Here is a 25384-nt window from a genome sequence, read left to right as displayed (position 1 = left end):
AGTCCTGTAGAACATAGAACACTCCCCGTATCTTGGAAGCCATATTTCAGCAAATGCAAGTAGTGATGGTGAAATACAATATCACCTCAAATGTGCCAGTATGGCGTTTGGTCATCAGTGGGAAAGACTCTTTGATAACCATAACATCAGCATTAGGACCAAGCTGTATGTATACCACGATACTGTTATAACATTTCTCACATATGGGTGCAAAGCATGGACTACTTACGTAATGCACATACAATGTCTGATAAAGTACCATCATCACTGTCTGAGAAAAATCGTAAGGGTGAAATGGCAAGATTAGCGCACTAACATCAGTGTTCTGGAAGAAGCAAACTCTATGAGCATTGAAGCCATGATCATCAAGCATCAAGTCTGTGGATGGGCCACATTGTTTGTATGCCTGAATCCCGTCTTCCAAAACAAATTATGGATTCCCAGGTAAAGGATTGTCAAAGAAAACTAGGAAGTCCACAGAAAAGATACAAAGATTTACTTAAGGACAACATGAAAAGATGTCAAATTGAAACTGATAACTGGAAAAATACTGCACTTAGCCATTCAGTATGGCATTGCAGTGTCTGGGAAGGTATTAAGCATGTTGAGCAATTGAGGTGGAAAATAGAAACTGACAAGCACAATGCTAGAAAACAATGGAGCCTCCTGAAGATCAGCGACACTATGCAGCCAGTCCCCACCAGAACAAAATGTGGAAAAATCTGCAACTCCAGGATTGGCTTCTAAAGTCACTTAAGATCTCATAGAAACTGAGTTCCATAGAAGACAACCATACTCGTCAGTGAGTGATAGCGCATCACATAATACTGTAACAATTTCTTATGTATTTCACTATCACTTCTTAACTTCAGCAGAATGTGAAAGTTGTAAGGACTTGTTAAATATGGCCGTAAATTTATTAGGAGCTGATCACAACATACATGACCTAATTTGTATGGCTCCAGTCACTATTAGTGAAGCTGAAAATATAATCAAGATCTTAGAAACCAAAAATACCACAGCTATTGACAACATATCATCCAAAGCTATAAAGCACTGCTGTAATGATCTATATGAAGTCCTATGTCACATTTTCAATGACTCCTTTCAGTGTTTCAGAGAGATTAAAGTTTGCTATTGTGGAATTACTTTTTAAGAAGGGTGACAAAACTAATTTATCAAACCATTGTCCATTATCTCTGCTAAGCTGCTTCTCAAAAATGTTAGAGAAACTGGTGTGTAACATACATATAGAATTTTCTGCAACTCATCAATGACCTTTGACTGCATAGACTACAACATTATTTTAAGGAAGGCTGCTTTTTACAGTTTGAGCAAAGGCACATGATAGTGCTGAGTACCACAATGATCCATTTTGGGGCCTGTACTATGTTTTATCTTCATCAACACTCTCCCACTTTGTACAAATACTGAGAGCAAATTTGCTTTTTTGCTGATGACACTACTATTCTGTTTGAAAGCTGAAAAATGGGTGCACTAGAAAATAAATGTAATGCTGTACTTGTAGACATCTTACACTGGTTTAAGTATAATTGGTTAGCACTAAATACTGAAAAAACTCAATATATGCAGTTTCATCTATCTCGACAAGAAAATGAAGTAATCCACTTGAAATATGATAACCCATATATATTACATTGTGAATTTTGTAATTTCCAGGGAATTCTGATTGATGGCAGGTTAAATTGGTCTGGGCATATTCTAGACCATCAAAAAAGACTCAGTGTGGCAACTTACCCCTGCGTCTGGTTACCGCAGTCAGTGATATGAATGCTATCAGAGCTGCTTATTCTGTCTGTTTTCACTCTGTCGTGTCATATGGTATAATACACTCATCAAAAAAAGTTTTCCATCACCTCGATTCTGAGAGTTCCGGAACCTGTACAGAAAATTTGAATAGAGATCGACATAAATATCATTTTTGCCATTTTTATTGGTCATGAAAACCACACATTGCGTGTTGTACCACCATACAGTGAGACCTTCAGAGGTATTGGTCCAGATTGCTGTACACGCCGGTACCTCTAATGCCCAGTAGCACATCCTCTTCCATTGATGCATTCCCGTATTTGTCATGGCATGCTATCCACAAGTTCACCAAGGTACTGTTGGGCCAGATTGTTCCACTCCTCAACGGCGATTCGGCATAGATCCCTCAGAGTGGTTGGTGGGTCACCTTGTCCATAAACAGCCCTTTTCAATGTATCCCAGGCATGTTTGGTAGGGTTCATGTTTGGAGAACATGCTGGCCTCTCTAGTCGAGAGATGTTGTTATCCTGAAGGAAGTCATTCACAAGATGTGCAAAATGGGGGCACGAATTGTCGTCCATGAAGATGAACGCCTTACCAATATTCTGCTGATATGGTTGCACTGTTGGTCACAGGATGGCATTCACATATCATAAAGTCACCTTCTATGACCACCTGCGGCGTACGTCGGCTCACATAATGCCACCCCAAAACAGCAGGGAACCTCCACCTTGCTGCACTCGCTGGACAGTGTGTCTAAGGCGTTCAGCCTGACCGGGTTGCCTCCAAACATGTCTCTGACGATTGTCTGGTTGAAGGCATATGCAACACTCATCGGTGAGGAGAACGTGATGCCAATTCTGAGCAGCTCATTCGGCATGTTGTTGTGCCCATCTGTGCCGTGCTGCATGGTGTCATGGTTGCAAAGATGGACCTTGCCATGGACACTGGGAGTGAAGTTGCGCATCATGCAGCCTATTGCACACAGTTTGAGTCATAAAACAACGTCCTGTGGCTGCACGAAAAGCATTATTCAAAATGGTGATGTTGCTGTCAGGGTTCCTCTGAGCCATAATCTGTAGGTAGCGGTCATCTACTGCAGTATTAGCCATTGGGTGACCTAAGTGAGGCATGTCATCAACAGTTCTTGTCTCTCTGTATCTCCTCCATGTCCAAACAACATCCCTTTGGTTCACTTCAAGACGCCTAGACACTTCCCTTGTTGAGAGCCCTTCCTGGCACAAAGTAACTATGCGGACATGATCCAACTGTGGTATTGACCATCTAGGCATGGTTGAAATACAGACAACACGAACCATGTACCTCCTTCCTGGTGGAATGACTGGAACTGATCAGCTGTTGGACCCCCTCCGTCTAATAGGTGCTGCTCATGCATGGTTGTTTACACCTTTGGGCAGGTTTAGTGACATCTCTGAACAGTCAAAGGGACTGTGTCTGTGATACAATATCCACAGTCAACGTCTATCTTCAGCTCTGGGAACTGAGGTGATGGAAAATTTTTTTTGATGTGTGTATTTTTAGGGTAATCAACCTTTAGCCAAAAAAGTCTTCGTTACACAAAAGAGAGCAGTTAGAATTGTGGGTGGAGGTCATCCAAGATATTCTTGCAGAAACGTGTTCCATAAGCTACAAATATTAACCATCACATCTCAATTTATTTTCTTTGGTGGTCTTTGTCTCTAATAACTATTTTCTTTTTACATCTAATAGTGCAAACCACGGATCATAACACAAGATCTAGAAATGTAACTTCCCTTCAGATCAGAACTGTGTGCCAGACAAAGACTCGAACTCAGGACCTTTGCTTCCCATGGGCAAGTCTTTACCAACTGTGCTACCCAAACATGACTCATGACCCGTCCTCACAACTTCCCTTCTGCCAGCACCTCGACTGCTACCTTTCAAACTTCAGAGAATACACCACCACTCCTAGAAGAAAGGATATTGCAGAGACATGGTTTAGCTACAGCTTGGGGACTGTTTCCAGAGCGAAATTTTCACTCTGCTGTGGAGTGTGCTCTAATATGAAACTTTCTGGCAGATTAAAACTGTGTGCTGGACTGAGACTCGAACTCAGGACTTTTGCCTATTGCAGACAAGGGCCCAAGTTCGAGTCTAGTTCCAGCATACAGTTTTAATCTGACAGTAAGTTTCATATCAGAGCACACTCAGCGTGCAGAGTGAAAATTTCATTCTGGCAGCATCCCTCAGGCTGTCGCTAATCCGTGTCTCCACAATATCCTTTCTTCCGGGAGTGGTAGGTAGTCTTGCAAGTGTCACACGAGAACTTCTGTGAAGTTTGGGAGGCAGGAGATGAAGTACCGACGGAAGTGAGGTTGTGAGGACGGGTTGTGAGTCATGCTTGGATAGCTCAACTGATAGAGCACTTGCTCACGAAAGGCAAAGGTCCCGAGTTCAAGTCTCAATCTGGCACACAGTTCCAATCTACCAGGAGTTTCTTATCAGTGCACACTTTGCTGCAGAGTGAAAATTTCAACCTAGATCTAAAAATGATTTATGTAGAGATCTGGAGCATCTAAGTCTTCTTCACCATTCTGCCACTAAAGTTTTCATCTCTCTTCCATCAGTTATGAAAACCCACATTCATGTCCCACCACATTTAAATCGAAATAAAAATGATTATTTACTTTTTTGAGACTTTCTGTTTATAATGTGTTAGCCATTGGAACTCATTCCAGATAACGCGGATTGATTTAGGGAAACCAATGAAAACCACCCACATCAAATAAACAAACCTATATACTTTTTGTATGAACAGTTTGAACTACATTTAGATTTATGTTAGTGAGTTACATTTATAACAGCACTATCAAGCTGATATGAAATTCATTTTACTGAATTGCAGTCCAATAAGAAAATTAAGTTGTACTAAAGACTTCCTACAGTGAATAAAACTAATTTGTCAGGAGAAAAGCTTCCAGTATATGTTTGAATATTCGTACGGCAAATAGAAATTGTTTGCCAGGAGAAAAGTCTCCAATTTGTGTTTGAAAACCTGTTTGGTCACAAATAACCACAGTCCTGAGGAAGCCTGTTTTTCAGATGTATGTTGTGCTGCACACCCCTTTCTTTAATGTAGTTGGTTACATACTCCAGAGATCATATTAATGTGTGATATGTCAATCAAACAGAAATTGCACATATTTGTTACAAAAACATGTTTATATTACCATATGCTCTGTATTTTCCTGTACACCTTGTGTAGTGCTTATAGTTGTTGGCTGGTGATGTATAGGTCACTGGTGCAGTTTCTGCCATCTGTGGTTATTTATTATTTGGCATTTGTAATTTCTGGAAGGTTCTGGGACTTACTCATGTAGAAATATTGTGATTTACTAGAACATTTTACAAATATATAAAAAGGAACACACTGCTTAGGCAGGCAGTTTAGCTGAATGTATACTTTTCTGTGTGATCTATAGCTGTGTTTTCAATGTGATGTTTTAGTTTCTCTTGACAACATTCCTCTCATAAGTGTTACTTGTTCCTGGATTCAACATCACATAGTTTGCAAAAGGAGCCAGGTCATCACTGACATCAACATTGCTATGATTTGAATATGACTGTGCAAAAGTCATCGCCATTGCTAGCTGGACCCCAAACATAAACATTATATCCCCCTGTGGGCTGTATTGTAAAGGCATCAATGGATATGAAAGCATCAGTGATTCAGATGCATGTCAAGTATCCATAAATGTTTTCAGGAGACACTGGTCAGGGTTTGATGAAATGGTTAAAGAATTTCTACCATGTCACCAAATACAACAGGTGTATGACATGAAGTGTCTTGCCAACACCTACTTTTTCTTGGACAGTGCAGCCCAACTGTGGTCTGATAACAACAGGGAACAGCTCATGAGATGGGAAAATTACAGGCAGAAATCAAGAAAACATTTGGTGCCAACTAGCAGCTGGTCTGCAAATCCTTTATTGCAATGGAAGGACAGAGCTTAATGCCAGTCACACAGTGAACCTGAATGTGATGGAAGCTGATGAAATTTCACACGTAATGAACGGTGTGGCAGAAGGTATCGTATTAAGTGCTTTTTTTGAAGGATGTCATCACTTGACTAAGTGGTGCTAGCACATTGAGGCAATGCACTTTAAAAGGGTATATTGAAAGTTAGTCAGTTATTTTCATGTTCCATGGATCATTTTACACAACAAATCGTTAGGATGTGGACTGAGTCATTATTTGCATCACAAATTAATTGGGACATTTGGTTACATGCTGAACATTTCTAACGTGTCCTCTTTTTTAAGAAAAAAGATATACAGATGTGAGTTAATAATTCCTACCCACCATCATTGACACACTACAATAATGGAAATTCTTCTATAGAACAGAAGGAGTTATTAAGGAGAATCTTTCTCAGTTTGCTTTCAAATTTTACTTTGCTGTCTGACAGAGATTTTATATTACTGGATAAGTAATCAAAAATTTTAGTTGCAGCATTGTGCACCCATTTTTGTGCCAAAGACAACCTTAATGTGTGTAATTTTTCCTTCTAGTTTTATAATTATGTACATCATTATACCTTTTGAACTGTAGTAGATTATTTGCAACAGACTTCATGAGGGAATAAATATACAGGGCTATTACAAATGATTGAAGCGAGTTCATAAATTCACTGTAGCTCCATTCATTGACATATGGTCACGACACACTACAGATACATAGAAAAACTCATAAAGTTTTGTTCGGCTGAAGCCGCACTTCAGGTTTCTGCCGCCAGAACGCTCGAGAGTGCAGTGAGACAAAATGGCGACAGGAGCCGAGAAAGCGTATGTCGTGCTTGAAATGCACTCACATCAGTCAGTCATAACAGTGCAACGACACTTCAGGACGAAGTTCAACAAAGATCCACCAACTGCTAACTCCATTCGGCGATGGTATGCACAGTTTAAAGCTTCTGGATGCCTCTGTAAGGGGAAATCAATGGGTCGGCCTGCAGTGAGCGAAGAAACGGTTGAACGCGTGTGGGCAAGTTTCACGCGTAGCCCGTGGAAGTCGCCGAATAAAGCAAGCAGGGAGCTAACCGTACCACAGCCAACGGTTTGGAAAATCTTACGGAAAAGGCTAAAGCAGAAGCCTTACCGTTTACAATTGCTACAAGCCCTGACACCCGATGACAAAGTCAAATGCTTTGAATTTTCGGCGTGGTTGCAACAGCTCATGGAAGAGGATGCGTTCAGCGCGAAACTTGTTTTCAGTGATGAAGCAACATTTTTTCTCAATGGTGATGTGAACAGTCACAATGTGCGAATCTGGGCGGTAGAGAATCCTCATGCATTCGTGCAGCAAATTCGCAATTCACCAAAAGTTAACGTGTTTTGTGCAATCTCACGGTTTAAAGTTTACGGCGCCTTTTTCTTCTGCGAAAAAAACGTTACAGGACATGTGTATCCGGACATGCTGGAAAATTTGCTCATGCTTCAACTGGAGACCGACAGCGCCGACTTCATCTTTCAACAGGATGGTGCTCCACTGCACTTCCATCATGATGTTCAGCATTTCTTAAACAGGAGATTGGAAAACCGACGGATCGGTCGTGGTGGAGATCATGATCAGCGATTCATGTCATGGCCTCCACGCTCTCCCGACTTAACCCCATGCGATTTCTTTCTGTGGGGTTATGTGAAAGATTCAGTGTTTAAACCTCCTCTACCAAGAAACGTGCCAGAACTGCGAGCTCGCATCAACGATGCTTTCAAACTCATTGATGGGGACATGCTGCGCCGAGTGTGGGAGGAACTTGATTATCGGCTTGATGTCTGCCGAATCACTAAAGGGGCATGTATCGAACATTTGTGAATGCCTAAAAGAACTTTTTGAGTTTTTGTATGTGTGTGCAAAGCATTGTGAAAATATCTCAAATAATAAAGTTATTATAGAGCTGTGAAATCGCTTGAATCATTTGTAATAACCCTGTACTGTGAAGCAGTAGTCAGGATGCACAATGTCTGCAAGATGATCATAGATCAGCATCACATATTATTCTTACAGCACATTTTGGAGCAATGTAGACTTTCTTTCTTAAAGATGGAGTTTCCCACAACATTCTCTATATGACATTATTGAATCAAAATATGCAAAATGCATCAACTTACTGATTTCTCTCTCTGCAAGACTTGTAATGATTCCAAGTGCAAATGTGGCTGAACTAAGTTGTTTTAGGAGTACCAAAATGTACTTTTTCCAATTTAAATTGTCATCAATATGGACATCTAAGATTTTTTAAGTTTACAGACTATTTATTGTTTCCTCACTATGTGTTACACTTATCATTGGTATAGTACCGTTAGATGTGCAGAACTGAACATGTTGTGTCTTTTTAAAATTGACAGTGAAACCATTCACAGGTAACCAATGAGACTTTTAAGACCTTTGTTTACCATTTCTTCTCATTCTGTATGTATGCTTGGATTACTAAAATGTAGACTTTCACAGCCGGAAATATCATGTCCATTATAATTATCCGGGCTGTTATGCCGTGGTCGGTTGATGAATTCTGTGTCGATTCCCAATGTTTCGTCTCCGACTGCGGGAGACGTCTTCAAGGGGGTCCGTAGCTCAATGGAAGGTCCAACACACCCACTGGCTCGCTACTGACTGCCACTAAATTCCGTGTCCGCGCACTCCCACGCCGCGGCGTGACGTCACTTGTTTTGAAAACGTCAGTGCAATTGGCCGCTGTCCGTCTATGCTACTACATAGACTTCATAAAGGATTTCATTTGCAAGGCATGGCCAGTACAAACACAGATGTAGCTTGACACCAGATTTTCTTGGAATAAGGAGCAAGAAAGATCTGTCTGCATCCTTAAGGAGGGGGCAGATGCCACCTTCATGGCTCCTCTCTTTTTTGACAATATTGCTGAAATGGAACTACACAATGATAATAGTGATTATGGGACACATGAAAATTCAGGAAGGCACTGAAAGAGTGATTGCTGATGCCTCCAGTGTACTGTAAGTACTCTAAAACTGAGAAAGAGTGCCTAGTTGTTGTTTTAGGCAATCAGCAAGTTCTGATCCGTATTATATGGCAAACACTGTTCTGTCTGACCATTATTTGTATGTAAGTTGACAAAACTGTAGGATCCATCAGTACGTTTGGCAAGATTGGCACTGAAACTTCAGGAATACGACATCACAGTAGTATAAAAAAAGGATGCAAACACAAAGGTGCTAAATCCCATTGGCCAAATCCATTGGAGGCATTAAAGAAGGAAGAAGCTGTCAAAGAAGAATTCAGAATGATAGATGGCACATTGTATAAGAGGAATTCTGAGTCAGTGGAATGTACACTGTGTACACTGCCTGTCCAAAAAGTTCTGAGACTGATTTCATTCCTGATGTACAAGCAACATCAGTATAGTGGCAGCTTGAACTAACAACAGATGTGCATTTGACCAGTCAGTTGTGAGCAGGCAGTGTTAAGTAGTCGACATGCAGGTGTGGCATATCACACTGGAGCAACAACTCTGAATCAAGTGTTCAAGACAATGCCTAGAATGTTTTCAGAAGAGATGAATGTGTACAAATTTTGCTCCACACACCTTGGCTCACGAACAAAATCAGAGATACACAGACGCCAGCCATGATGTGATTGAAATGAAAACCATGGACACTTCTGTTGTGGAAAAGCTCATGATGAGTGATGAGACTTGATGTTACCAATACAAACCCACCACGATGTGACAAAGTGCAGAAATTCTCATGAAGGGCTAACTTGTTGATGACATAATCAAATTGAAGCAAATGTGATGTGCAAGTTAAATAACATCCCAAAGGAAGGCTTTTCTGACAGTTTCAAATTGTTTTATGAATGTTTTGTGCATTGTACTCAAGTGAGGGGAGACTATGTAGAATACCTGAACCATTAAAACCACAGTCTTAACAATCTTAGATTTTCTCTATTTTTTATTTATTTATTTTTTATTTTTTATTCAGTCTCTAAATGTTTTGGACTGGTTGGGAAATGGTTGCTGGTCATCTGAGCTCATTTATGATTAACCATACTGAAGTATTTTCACAATGCTTTGGCATCAGGTCATCTGAGATTTGTGAAGAGCCTTGATTGAATTATAAACAGATATCATTGGCCCGGACTGCAGCAATCTGTCAAACGTTATGTAGAAAGCTACTATAGGGAATGTTAGCGACAGAAGCGTGTGCTTCAATTACCCCAGGCTATCTGGTAGCAATTCTTCCTGCAACTGTTCCATGCAACTGGATTAGAAAGTATCTCTGTGCAGGTTTTCCATATCAACAAATGTGAATAAATAGGTAGGACTGATGGTCTCCTTTCTTCAGTCACATCCTCTATACTGACTGCTGGAGCCACAGAAACTGCCAAGTTTTTTTAACCATGAAGCATCACATATAATAATCTTTGTTTGTAGAAAAGTGTTTCAGTTAAGACTGTGGTCACACAAAAACAGTTGCATTATTTTTAAAGCAGTCCAAACCATTCTGAGAAATTCATTCTCTCAGGTACTTTTGGTCATGTAGCATGAATTTTCAGCAAATTTTCTCATAGTTATTTTTTCTAGTAAAATGTGCCATACTCTTTCTTCTTATATTCATATAACATCATACATGTTTAATCGTCAACAGTTGACTATCATACTGTGCATTTTTTCAGAATTTTCATCTATGATTGCAGTTTTGGGGTATCCTTCACATGGATAATCTTCCAGGGAAGTTTGACCACAGTTGATCACAGCCCACCTTCTCATAATTGATGATTATCTACATCTACACACATGTTTCACAAGCCATTACAGGATGCATGATGGAGGATGCCTTGTATCATTCCCTTTCTGGTTCATCTCACAAACAGTGTGTGGGAAAAATGACTGACCACATGCTGCTGTACAAGTGCTGATTTCTCTTATCTTTTCTTCATTGTATGTGCATGAGATGTATGTTGGTGGCAGCGGAATTGTTCTGCAATCTGTTGAAAATGTTGGTTCTCTAAAATTTCTCAAAAGTGTTTTATAGAAGGAATTTCTTCCAGCCACCAGGGATTCCCATTTGAGTTCACAGAGCATTTCTGTAACACACTCATGTTTATGGAACCTGCCAGTATGAAATTTAGCGACACACTTCTGGATTGCTGTGATGTCATCTTTTAATCACACCTAGTGGAAACAGAATTCTTATAAACCTTCAGTAACATTGGATGTATATCCTTAGGTAATACACTGCTCAAAAGAATGAATATTTAATTAGTGTGATGTTCTGGTTTATCCATTTGATCAAATTGTACACACAACAACTTATTTATGAAGCTGTATAAAGAGAGCACATTCCCAGATCATGTTGACAGTCACTGTGTGAACCATGGAAACAAAACCAAAATGTTGATATTAATGCCATCTCTATGCCAGGCTGGGAACTTTTCAACTTGTTCCCATATTATATAGAAATCTAATTTCTTGGATATAATGTGTTCATTAACTTTATCAGATGCCATGGATAGGTTGTTAACTTGTACTTTTATGAAGACATTATCCATCACATACTACTATTTTGACAACCCCCCATCCACACACACACACACACACACACACACACACACACACACAGAGAGAGAGAGAGAGAGAGAGAGAGAGAGAGAGAGAGAGAGAGAGTTAAATTGTCCTGGCCTACTAAATTGTACCAGAACCGCAGCTCACGTGCTGTGAGGGGTTGTGTGTGGTGGAGTTGGTGAGAGGAGAAAGGATGCAGGACGGGAGTGAGGGGTGGAGAGAAGGGTGGTTCATAGCTGAGAGGGAGAGGCAAGAAGGGGTCGAGATAGGAGTGTGGCACCTGTGAGCACACCTATTTGAGCAAATGGAGTTTTGCACAACACAGAAGGAAGTATAGGTTTGTATTAGAAGGGGGAGAGGGACTGCGAAGAGGAGAGCATGAGTGTAGAGTGAGTAAAGTGAAATGCATGAGCACAGGTTTGAAGGTGGGTACCAACTATGAACTAGCAGAGATTGGAGCAGGAGGATTTTCCAGCACATAGTTGTAAGAAGCTGGTATTTGGTTTGTGGGGGCAGGGGTGGGGGGAAATCAGATGGTACAGGATGTGAAGAATCTATTGAAGTTCCCATTTATGTTGCTTAGCACTGTGTTCTGCCACTTATTAGCTAACTGTGCTTCTGGCTACGGTTTGTTGGTGGCCATTTATTTGACTGGACAGCCAGTTGGTGGTCATGCCTTCATAAGTCATATGCAAAATTTACGGCAGAGCTGTTATATGACAGCTGCTGTCAAAAGTAGGACCTCATGGGCAGTATGTGCCTCTTGCTTGACTGGAATGGGATGTGTTGTGTGGATGAGAAAGATTGGTCTTTTACCATGTCTTCCACAATGTCAGTGTGGCCAGGGGTGGGAGTAGGTGTGGTATAAGGATGGATTGGATTATTTTGTAGATTAGGTGAGTGGCGGAATACTACATTGGATTGGGTGGAAAGGATTGTGGATAGGATGATCATCATTTTTAGGTGTGATGATAAGTATCCTTCTGGCACCTAGACCCATTAACAACACACCATACAAAGAGACACAGGAAAGGGAATCATGTTACATACTAATTTTACATAATGTGTGCTATGTCATCTAAACCTCTGACCAGTGTAGTTGTAACAGACAACTATTATTAATAAGTGTTGTTGTTATAGACCAAATGGGAATACTTGGAAGTAAATACTGAGTGTTTGGCCTTGCCCCTCCGAAAGCAAGGATTTCTTTTCCAGAATTTAAATGCAGAGAGAGAGAGAGAGAGAGAGAGAGAAACTAGTGTGAGGTTATGCCAGAGGATGAGGAAAGAAATAATCTACACATTTAAAACATAAAGTTACATTTGTCACTGACCATATGTTGTTCAGGTTCTGCACATGATTTGGAGTTATACAGGGTGATTCAAAAAGAATACCACAACTTTAAAAATGTGTATGTAATGAAAGAAACATAATATAACCTTCTGTTATATTATACATCATTACAAAGAGTATTTAAAAAGGTTTTTTTTTTTTCACTCAAAAACAAGTTCAGAGATGTTCAATATGGCCCCCTCCAGACACTCGAGCAATATCAACCCGATACTCCAACTCGTTCCACACTCTCTGTAGCGTGTCAGGCGTAACAGTTTGGATAGCTGCTGATATTTCTCGTTTCAAATCATCAATGGTGGCTGGGAGAGGTGGTCGAAACACCATATCCTTAACATACCCCCATAAGAAAAAATCGCAGGGGGTAAGATCAGGGCTTCTTGGAGGCCAGTGATGAAGTGCTCTGTCACGGGCTGCCTGGCGGCCGATCCATCGCTTCGGGTAGTTGACGTTTAGGTAGTTACGGACAGATAAGTGCCAATGTGGTGGCGCTCCATCCTGCTGAAATATGAATTGTTGTGCTTCTTGTTCGAGCTGAGGGAACAGCCAATTCTCTAACATCTCCAGATACTGTACCAGTTACAGTAGCACCTTCGAAGAAAGGTGACGCTGACGCCTAGTCAACAGCGCCTCAAGCGAACAAATGTACAACTAAATGAAACTTTATAGCTCCCTTAATTCGTCGACAGATAGTGCTTAGCTCTGCCTTTTGTCGTTGCAGAGTTTTAAATTCCTAAAGTTGTGGTATTCTTTTTGAATCACCCTGTATGATGTTGAGAAAAATTAATACACTAATAGAAAGTCCTTTGCCAAATACAAACAATGGGATGAGTAAAGACAAACACTCAATGTACATGAGAAACAAGTTAGGGGTAGGCATGTGAACAAGAAATTGAAAATTGTAGTACAGGATCCAAATGTATATTGTTTTTGAGTGAGCCTGCAGGTGCCCATTACACACACACACACACACACACACACACACACACACACACACACACGAGAGAGAGAGAGAGAGAGAGAGAGAGCATGAGTGAGGGTTGCATTGAAAAGCACACTTGCAAGATATCAGCTGCAGTGTGACAGAATGAGTGACAACTGGCATTTGCACGTGTTTAAAAGATGCACATCCAGAAGGTCATAACTGCATTCTATCAGAATTATGGCCCAAATTTTTACATGGGATCGATTTCTGAGGCTGATATCTTGCAAGTGTACTTTTTTCTCCATAAAATATGATGATGATGTTTCCTTGGAAGCACTATTTGATTACCAGCATCTACATCTGTATCCATGTGATTTTGATTATGAGAAAAGCCACTTAAGTCCCTGTGTCAGAGATACACGCAAAATATGACAAAAGGTGGAAGTAAATTGAGGATGCATCAACTGACATTCAAATTCTTACATTCTAATAATGAGCTGGAATAAATCAGCTGTGTAATGTAATATGCTGTTAAACAGGGTGCAAGTAGATAAGTAATACACAACATTTTATGGTATTGAGCCACATGCAGAATTACTTCAATATAAGTGAGCAAAACACACATCTTTGGCAGAGGTGAACTTATCTGACTAATAATAATTGCTAAAATGCAGGGGCCAAACAGCTATTGAATGTTAGTTTGTAATTGATGCAGTATGAAGTAATTCAGCATGTCTTGTTGGCAAAAGCCTAATAACAATAGACCTGCAGTTTCCTATAGTCATTTATAATAATAATAATAATAATAATAATAATCATCCTGGCACTTATAATCATTTTTATGGAAGGTTTCAGTCGCTAAAGGACTATTCCATAATGCTGCTTTCTATGATAGTTTAAGGCTTTGTGAAAAAATGCTCAAAAGATTCGATTGATGGGATATTACATCCCCCCCCCCCAATCTGGCCTCCTCTCAAACTTCCCACAAAAAGGATAGTTATATGACAGATTACTGGCAGATCATAAATAAATGAATGTTGTATAAAGTGTGGACATGTATGATACATAGCCGTTGTTTATGTGTAAAATTTCAATTACTGTATTTTGTAACAGTCATCTTTTCTTTTTTTTTTTTCAGCTGAAAGCATTGATGAAATATTTGAAGACCAGTTTATTATTCATGCATCATAATTCAGACAGCTCATTTAATCCATCCATCCTAGATTTTACAAATACTTTACTGGATCTGTTTGAGAAGTATAGTCCATCTGAAGTTTCTACACTTGTCCTTCATTCTGCTCTGTTGAGAGAGTATGCTACTGACAGGGTTCTGAATGTAATGAAAAAACAGCTATCTGTCAGGTAGTTTGATTTAAGCCAAATCTTTGTATTGCACATAGCTTTCTCTCTCTCTCTCTCTCTCTCTCTCTCTCTCTCTCTCTCTCTCTCTCTCTCTCTCGTGTGTGTGTGTGTGTGTGTGTGTGTGTGTGTGTATGTGTATGTGTGTGTGTGTGTGTGTACAAGTAAAGGTAAATCCTTCCAAAAAGGTATCTTTTATTATATTTACTAATTTAATTTGTGTTTGTGTGTATGCTCTTTTGGGGAGAGGGAAGGGGGAGGAAACTATGATAAAGATGGATACAATTGTGCCATACAAATTTTTATAGGATTAAAGAAGAGAAGCAAACATTTCTCCACTTGCATGTTAATTGGAAGGCAAGGGCCTTGCCGCAGTGGATACACTGTTTCCCGTGAGATCATCGAAGTTAAGCGCTGTCGGTCGTGGCCGATACTTGGATGGGTGACCATCCAGCCGCCATGCGCTGTTGCCATTTTTTGGGGTGCACTCAGCCTCGATATGCCAATGGAGGAGCTACTCGCTCGAATAGTAGCGGCTCTGGTCATAGAAAACCATCGTAATGACTGGGAGAGCGGAGTGCTGACCACACGCCCCTCCTATCCGCATCCTTAACTGAGGATGACACGGCGGTCGGATGTTCCCGGTGGGCCACTTGTGGCCTGAAGACGGAGTGCTTGTGTTAATTGGAAACAGCACCCTCACTACAAGGAAAGGTAGCTATTTCTGACTCCGGTAGTGTGCCACTTCCTTCTGTAGAAAGCTCTAATGATCTCTAGCATCTTTCGTAGAGCACTGATGGTAATGGTTTCCTCCTATCAAAAGTAACTCACGTGGGCAACCAGAAAGGGCATTACCAGATTCCAGTGCTTGCAGGTTGTTGCACACATGGCACCTCCCTTTAAGGAAGAAAAAAATTAATAAGTTAGCTTGACATGTATACTTTGTATTTTATCTTTGTATTTCCTAACTCTTTATAATAATAGTGCTTCTGTTTCCAGCATGTGGGTAAAATAGGTGTACTCACCAGTTGTCTGTGCTATGCAGCTAAAACCTGATGCATGCTAGCCCACAACTGTTGTAACTGGTCCCTGATATCCTGGATGTGGTCACTGGCACAGAATTAATACTTGAGCTACTCCCACGCAAGTTCTGTCAGGGACAGATATGGGGATCTATCTGGCCATGGGAGTACCTCAACGTCATGCAGACAGTTCGTAGAGACACATATCATGTGTAGCCCACAACTGTTGTAACTGGTCCCTGATATCCTGGATATGGTCACTGGCACAGAATTAATGTTTGAACTGTTCCCCCACAAGCTCTGTCAGGTACAAATATGGGGATCTATCTGGCCATGGGAGTACCTCAACGTCATGCAGACAGTTCATAGAGACACATATCATGTGTGGACATCCATTGTCCTGTTGAAAAATGGCACCATGGTACTGTTGCATTGGAGGTAACAAATGAGGATGCAGAATGTCTTTGACATACCATTGTGCTGCCAGCTGTGAACTGAAGTCATACCCTATGGCTCCACACCATGACACGGAGTAACACTGCTGTGCCTCTCCAAAACATTGGAAGAATGGGACCTCTTCGCAGATTGCTGCCATACTCACTGACAATGGTTACACAGGTTAATGCAACCTGAACACAATGTGATGCCAGTCATCAGCCAACCATGCTACCTGGTTACTGCACCACACCAGATGCAGTCGTTTGTGTTGTGGTGTTAATGGCATCCTACACATGCAGTGATGATTCCCTTGTCCATGTGCTGCTCGACTCCAACCAATGGTGCAGGATGACACAGAATGTTGCAGGGAGCCCATTGTGTGTTCTCTAATCGCGGGTTTAGATGTGATGGGGTTACAATGTTCTTGGTGGATATACAGTGGCCAGATGTAGTCAACCATAACCTTGATAATGACTGTGCCCTATACTCATGTTCCCATTCAGTTCAACATTGGGCCACCATCACATTCAAATACCCCAAACATCTGGATATTGTATGATTCGATGAGCTGGCCAAAGGGTGACCCACAATGAGGTCCCTTCCAAACTCTGTCAGGTGCTGATAACACTGCCTCATGTGAGTACGTGGCATCTCCATGCCCTTCACAGTGATCACTGAACATCTGGAACTGTTCACACTCCTTACATACTTTACCAGGCCTGGTACCAACATTAACCACGAACAACACTAATACAGTCTGATGGCCATTCTACTTGTCACACAGAATTGCAACTCTTAATCATTTACGTAGCCACCGATGGTATGTATGTGTGTCAACTTACTTTGAGATCTGGCCATATCGTGGGGGTGCTTCAATTTTTTGCCAGGTAGTATATGTTTTTAATTTTGCAAGTGCCTGTCAAAGGCTGGATCAAAATAGAGGATGCAAATTTTATACAGGTGTAAAAGTATCTGACCATTTAGATTCCTGACTTTGAAACTACTGTCCAGTTGCATTATTGATGTGACAGACACGCAGATTTCACAAACTTCAGATGCTTTTACACCTGTTTATGTGAAGCACTGCAATTATAAAATGAGTGTATATTATGTCAATTAAACAAAATTGTACATAATTGTCTATTTCCAATGTGCAACTGTTATTTGGACAGCAATGAAAGGTATTCAGAAACATTCATTATTTTGTTTTAAAGATTGCCTAGGGACCTGGCACAGATGAACAGTAATGATTGAACATTTCAAATCCTGTAGTGTTTATTTCATAATTTATGTACAAAACATTAGGCATTGCTGCACTAAAGAAACACCATTGCACACAGTCAATCGTTTCCAGTCCACAATAATAGATTAAAAAATAAAGCATCACTTTGATTCGCTAATACATATCGTGCAAAATCCGTCCCACACTTACACTGTTTACGCAGCATACTTATTGCAGGTTGACAATCTGTCCAACTATGACTACACATTTGGTTTTGTTACAGTCTAAGTGACATATTGTACATGAAATTACTAAACGGGTTCAACGAAGAGGAACAAAATAAACCCACCACATAAAATACATAAAATATTAGTCACCACAGGCACACGCATAGATAAGCTTTTACAGACGGTGGAGTGTTTGAGTCACATGCTCTACCATGCTTGCAGTGCCTCTACGTGAGAATAAGGAAGTAGTGATCACTGAGACATTTACAAGGTGTGTGAGAAAAGTAATGAGACTGAGTTTTTATCTACCAAAGCTTTTATTTATTTATTTCAAACAACAATATTATGTCCTTCAAAGTAGTTCCCTTTGGCAGCTATACACTTTGGAGTTGTCATTCTGAGTCTTGGTAGCAGTGCTGAAAGACTTCAACTATTAGGGCCTTTAACATGTGGGTCACATTCTTTCAAATGTTCCCCAGAGTCCCAAAATGATGTTTTCCTAGGACATTCCTCAATTTTGGGAAAAGAAAAAAGTCACAAGGACTCAGATCAGGTGACTAGGGAGCTGTGGAGCAACAAGGATGCCTTTGGAGGTCAAAAATTCCAAGATGAAAGTGGCCGTGTTACATGGGGCATTGCCATGCTACAGCAGCCACTTGTCTGCAGTGTCCAGTCTCACTCAATTCACATTTTTCATGAGTCTTTCAGTGACATCTTTGTAAAACAGTTTGGTTGACAAATTCAGTCTAATGTCACAAGAGCTTGCACACATTTTCATTGGTTTTTGAAGTGGAAGGTCTCCCTGAGCAAGGTTCATCTTCAAGGTGTTCTCAGTTCTCCAAAAATGATTTGTGGCTACAAAAAGCTTGTGCTCTTAATGAAGAATGTTCCCCATAGCTTGTAGATTCCTAAGCTTAACATAAAATTTGATGGCCTAACATTGCTCTCAGGTCTGCCGTTCCATTTTCATAACAAACAACAAAAAAACAACTTCACAGATGGTGCTCTCAAAAATCACGTGATGGCTGCACCAAGCCGAAACTTGGACTGAGCATCTGGAAGGAATGAATACCCCCAGTCTGCACAAGTAGAACAACACAGCATTGCCAGATTGCTTGCATTGTTGTCAGTCTCATTACTTTGCTCACACGTCTTGTATGTTTCAAGTGGACATGGGTAAATGTAAGGAGCCCACAGAGTGGCAAAAAGGGGCAATCATGTTTGGTTGTGCCCATGGCCATATGGTATGTGAAGTTGCTGGATTTGTTGGTGTTTTGTGGTGGACTGTTCAACATATCTACAAGCCGTGGGGTAACGCAAAACACATTATCAGAATAGTGACGTGTTTCACAGGCTGTGAATCAAAACTACTTCCAAACCTAATAGGAATTGCTGCAGGCAATGAATGAAGGTCCATCCCCATTTGTTAGTGAGAGAACATGCGATGGGAACTGTATGCAGTGAACATTTGGAGTTGGTCACCTTGCAAGAGGCCATCACTCACACAGGTTGATAAAGCTGTGCATCTTCAGTGGGCTAGAAAACAAAAACATGGACAGTAGCTGACGTTTGGAACATAATTTGGTGTGACGAATCATGTTTTGCCTATATTCAGATGTTTTTCTTATCGTTAATTGGGCCTGTTTGCTGAGGTGATCAGTAACATGAACCAACAAGTTTATTTAAACATTATGAATGATTAGCTGTTGCCTTTCAGTCAATATGATGAGTTTGCTATTGATACCCCTATTTTTTAAGACGACAACAGCAGACGTCATCAAGCTGGAAGAATATGTGACTGGTTTTCTGAGCACTCCCTCACCCTATTACATCTCAATTGGCCTACAGAATCACCTGACTGGAACCCCGTAGAAAATTTGTGGGAAATGTTAGAACAGCAGGTAAAATACTGACATCAGTATCCACGCAATTTGATGGCATTGCGCGATCAAATCCTCAGTGAGTGGCTTAACCTGGGTACAGTATATGTGCACAACCTTCTGGACTCGCTTCCTAACTGAATCCAGGTGGTTATAAAGTCCAGGAGTGGAATTACACAGTGTTAAATTATGCTTAAAATGATTTCTCGAGGGGTGACTAATGTTTTCATGGTGAGCTTAGCTCTAACTGTTTACACAGTAACTGTTAATATATTAAAGAAATATGATAGATGATTGGCATTCCCTTTCACATATAAGGAGTGTGATATGAAATTTGATATACACTAACACTTTCAAGTAAGCTACGGATTGTTTCATTCTTTCTTGAGTTGGTGAAGTAAGGAATACATGGAGAAGTGCAGGCATTAAGAAAAAGTAGCTTAGGAAACTATTCAGGTGAATCTAAAGATACTTATCATTTTCCTCATAGGCTACTAAAATTGTGTTGAAAACTACTGGAAAAATATAATTCTTGGGCAAAACAGCTGTACTGACTCCGTGAGTTTGTACTGTAATTTATCAGTAGTAGCTCAGAATCAGAAATTTTCAGTGTCAAAATAACTTAGGCACTCACAGTATTTATGTTGTATCAGCATTGCCCAGATACTAAATGGCAGACAGAATCACCACTATGCACTCCCGATAATATTCAGCAAAGGGCAAAGCAGGCCATGCAGCTAACTTGGCTAAACGTATTAGCCCAACTGCAACCACGTAGTGAGTAGGTAGCCAGATTACCAATAGTGGCACAGCAGTCAATGTGGCCAGCAGCAAGTACATCTGTAGCACAGTTATGGCCCTGAGACACAGACAATTATAGTGCTAAAAGATGACATTGCTGTTGGGGAAGACATCAAGCATGAAGGGATGCATGTAGTTCGCAGCTGTCAGTGTGTCATTGATTACTACCAAGGTCCCATGCAAGTGCAGGAGAATGTCTCCCATAGCATAACACTGCTTTCACCAGTCTGCATCCGTGGCGCGCTGCACATTTCGACCCACTGTTCACCTCGATGACAGTGTCTGTGGAGACAACCATTGACTTCATGTAGCAAAAATTTGATTCAGCCAAAGAGCCGACACATTTCCATTGATCGACAGTCAAATCCCGATGGTCCTATGCCCACTGCAATATCAGATAATTGGCTGTGTTGTTTGGTCAACATGTGAATATGTAGGGATGGTCTGCTGCAGAGCTTCATGCTCAACAATGTACGATGAACAGTGTGCTCCGAAACACTTCTGCATGCACCAGCATTGTGCTTTTTTGGCAGAGATGCCACAGAGTACAATCTATCCTACTTTACAAAGCAGACAAGCCACCGAACCCCACATTCTGTGAAGATTTGTGGGCATCCAACCATTTAGCGCCTAATGGTAGCTTCACTGTCCTTCTGCCTCTTTCCGTAGATGCTCACAACAGTAGCATGTGAATATCCAACCAGCTTTGTCATTTTTGAGATACTCATTCACAGAATCCGTGTAATAATAATCTGCCCTTTGTCATCTCAATGGATTTCCCCATTTGCAGCACACATCTTTGCTAGGGTGATCTCTCATCCGTGCCTGCAAAGCCACCAAGGGGCATACAATGGAGGGCAGTGGTCATAATGTTTTAGCGTATCAGTGTGTAATTCCAGATTTTAACATATCCATGGTACAAGTCTCTCTTTCACTCATACAAGTCTCTCTCTCTCTCTCTCTCTCTCTCTCTCTCTCTCTCTCACACACACACAAACACACACCTGCTGCTACTGCTGACTGACGGCCAGTATTGTCCAAAAGCTAAACAAGTTCCCATCTTTACTACATACCTCTGTCCTGCTCATTGTCTTCTCTGTTTTGTTAGTAGTGGGTTCTCCTCATAGACATCATATTATATTCTCATATACATCATATTATATTCTATCCTGCAATTATAATCAAAAATATCGTTTAAAATAAAAATTGATATGACACATCTGTAATCACTTTTAAAGATAACATTATTTAAATGGTACCCATTGCTGACAAACTATGAAATCATTCACAAAAGCTGTGCATGGATTCTCAGGTAAGCATTGGTGCAGGTGTGACATTGTCTTGTCTTTTATTTTTACATTCAGCAGTCCCAGGATGACATGCATGAAGGTTAACTTATTGGTATTCACAGAGAAACTACTACCATGGTTACACATTATGTGACCAGATAAAAAGCACTCTGTCTTCAGGCCATGAGTGGCCTACTGGGGCCATCCGACTGCTGTGTCATCCTCAGTGAAGGATGCGGATAGGAGGGGCGTGGAGTCATCACACCGCTCTCCCGGTCGTTATGATGGTATTCTTGACCAAAGCCACTACTATTCGGTCGAGTAGCTCCTCAATTGGCATCGCGAGGCTGAGTGCACCCCGAAAAATGGCAACAGTGCATGGCGGCCTGGATGGTCACCCATCCAAGTGCCGACCATGCCCGACAGCACTTAACTTCGGTGACCTCACAGGAACCAGTATATCCACTGCAGCAAGGCTATTGCCTATGTGACCAGATGGGTCATCCAATTTCACTACACAAAGAAATGTGGGACTGGGAAAAATCAATAATGATTATCATTTGCATTGTGATATCGTTTGACTTTAAGGTGAAAAATGCATTATATATACTTTTTATGAATGAAAGAACTTTTTGTGAGGCTTGTTTCACTTTATGTTTATTCTCTTAAAAAATTGAGAATTATTTCTCTTTCGCCATGCTTTTGAGTTACTATCTATAACATCTATAATAAGTATTAAAAGTTTTGTTTTCTTTAGAAGTCACTAAAGCCTTACTTATATAGAGACTTTGCTTCTGTTTTCAGACCAGTGCCCAAGTCAAGTGACGCATTAGCATTAGTTTTGTTATGCATCCAGAAGGGATCACCAGAACAAGCAAATGCTGTCTTAAGCTCTTTTGAACCAAACCAACTTTCAGCTATACTTTTTGAAAATAGTGTGCTTCTGTTTGAGACAACTACACCAGTGAAGTCTACGAGCAAGCACGATTCTGTGTACAGTAGGTATGAAATTTAAATGAAATACCTATAAAATTCTATTTTCTTGACCGGTCCTTGGAGTCTTTTTCCCATTTTTTTAGAGGAAAAAAATAATGTCAAAACTTATTTATATACCTAGTTCATTAATGGGGTTGTACTGTGTCTGTACTTTTTGAAGTCAAAGAAATTCACCTATGAACTTATTTTTCTTAATGTATATATTTTTATTTCTACAGCAGAAGGAATGACCAGTTAACAACATTTTCAGAGTTGTCTGTTGTTCTGATGGATTCAAAACCTAGAGTACTTGCAGGAGTGTTATCAGAGTTGGTTGCATCACAGAAAATGTCGCTGCAGGAGGTTTTGCAAGTATGTATGTGCTCACATGACAATATACGTTATATAATGTGACAGTGTTGTAAAAGCATGATATCTGTACCTTTGGTGTGTGAAATGAGTTGCATCTGATACTAACTTTCTTTGGCACAGAAGAAGTGTGACCACTTGCAATAGGAAGAAGTGTGCTCGCCACGCGTGTGCATGCACGCACTACTCAGTCTATAGCATTTCACATTTTTGAAACTGGTTACAGTAACAAGGTTCAGTCTGTATAATATGATGATGATGCCGGTAATGGTGGTGAATCATCAGAACAAACGAAATGATAAGAAATAGAAATTATTACTTTAAAATTCTCTACAGAATCTTGTTTCTCCAGATTTATTTTTAATATTTCTTTCATTTTCCATTTTTCCTGATAAAGAATTTTTGAAAAATTCCGAAAGTTAATATTTCATCCATGTTTTTAATTTGTGTTTCCCTTAAACTTGCTCCAGTTGTTCCTGTTCCAATGTCTAGTAAGTAGACAAATATTGATGCCTACTTTTCTATTTATTTGTGTATTACTAAAAATGTAACATTGTATATTGTTGTTGTAAATATTGTTTTAGAATTTAGAATTTGTTTCTTAAGCTGAGACAGTGGAACACTGAAACAATGGCATGAGAAATGACCACTTCTCAATTTATAGTACCCCCCCCCCCCCCCCCCCCGCCCATGTGGGTCCAGGGGTTAGAATAGGCCTGAGGTATTCCTGCTGTTGTAAGAGGTGATTGAAAGGAGTTTCACACATTTTGACCTTTATGTGATGGTTCCCTGTCGGGTTTGACCTCCATTATTCTAAATTTTCCTGAAGAGCAAACCAACTGGTGAAGGGTGCCTTACATGGTGCATCGTGTCCATTATGCGCTGAGATCTCTCACATCATTTGTCAACGTGGATCTGCACTTCCGCTCATTCTCCAGCTGTTGGGCGAGGTCACCCTCCTGAGTGTGTTTTCATCCATCCACTGTGCAGTATCGTTTTCTGCACTGATGATGATAATGGACTTGTTTGCACCTGATGTCCAGCATGGTAGCCAGTCTGTTGTGGTGGGGCCGCCATGTACTCTGTTGGTTGTAGCCCCCTGACTATACAGGGATCGCTCTGCCGATGCCTGTGCCATTAAATTGCCACATATGCCAAGGAGTAGATGCCCTTCACCCTGGGGCATTGGGACTCCCGGCAATGGTCATCCTGCCAGGTGGCCTTTGCTGTGGTTGGGTTGTGCCCGTGGGGAGACCGCCTGGTTGGAGTGATTGGCATCAGGGCGGATGATACGCAGTGAAGTGTACTACATCATCTCTTCCTGGTGGCCTAACACCAGCAGTCTCTAAGCAGTCGTGATCTAACTACAATGCAAAGAAGTATGACCCCAAATCGTTCCCTTCCCTGACCACACCATGGGAGGAATGCCAGGCTAAGGATGGCAGTGAATCTTACTCCTCCTGGTATCTCATATGTACGAGAGCTAATGGGGCATCCTTCATGTCAATGAAGCCTCAGTTTTTTGTGGAGCATTTAGAGGACAGTTTGGGGAGGTGGAGGAATTGTCCAAAATGCAATCGGGGTCAGTCTTGATAAAAACAGCATCCTCTGCCCAATCATGGGCACTACTCGCTTGTGACCATATGGTCCAGGGTATTGTATTTCACAGGGACTTCTTTTGCAGTCTGATGATGAGTTGCGCACCAACTTAGAGTGACGAGGAGTTCATTTTGTCCGGCATGTACATAGGGGTCCAAAGGATAATCCGGTATGCCTACATCTTTGCCTTTGAGGGTGACACATTACCCGAGAAGGTCGAGGTAATGGTATACCAGTGTGATGTCAAACCATATATCCCTCCCCCGATGCGGTGCTTTAAGTGCTGGAAGTTCAGACATATGTCTTCTCGCTGTACTTCCAGCGTCATATGTCATGACTGTGGGTGTCCATCACACCTCAATACTTCATGTGCCCCAGCTCCCATCTGTGTCAGCTGCAGAGAGCACCATTTCCCTTGCTCACCAGACTGCAGGATTCTCCAGAAGAAATGGAAAATCATGGAATACAAGACACTGGACTGACTTATCTATACTGAGGTGAGGAGGAAATTTGACCACCTACAACCTGCACTTTTGACAGCATCTTATGTTGCCACTGCGAGAACAGTTCTAGCCCA

At 40.9% G+C, this 25384-nt stretch overlaps 1 protein-coding gene across 1 annotated transcript in view; it reads left to right on the top strand.

The window, feature by feature from the left end:
* LOC124722046 (Hermansky-Pudlak syndrome 3 protein) overlaps window positions 1–25384 on the top strand; it is a 166455-nt gene that overhangs the window by 102559 nt on the left and 38512 nt on the right. The window contains exons 11-13 of the mRNA XM_047247236.1: window positions 14765–14988; window positions 22669–22866; window positions 23079–23211. Of these exons, the coding sequence (XP_047103192.1) occupies window positions 14765–14988; window positions 22669–22866; window positions 23079–23211 (555 nt within the window). The remainder of the gene's footprint in view (window positions 1–14764; window positions 14989–22668; window positions 22867–23078; window positions 23212–25384) is intronic.

Source organism: Schistocerca piceifrons, chromosome X, assembly GCF_021461385.2.
Source record: "Schistocerca piceifrons isolate TAMUIC-IGC-003096 chromosome X, iqSchPice1.1, whole genome shotgun sequence".
Taxonomy (NCBI): Eukaryota; Metazoa; Arthropoda; class Insecta; order Orthoptera; family Acrididae; genus Schistocerca; species Schistocerca piceifrons.
This window is presented reverse-complemented; position numbering and strand designations above follow the sequence as displayed.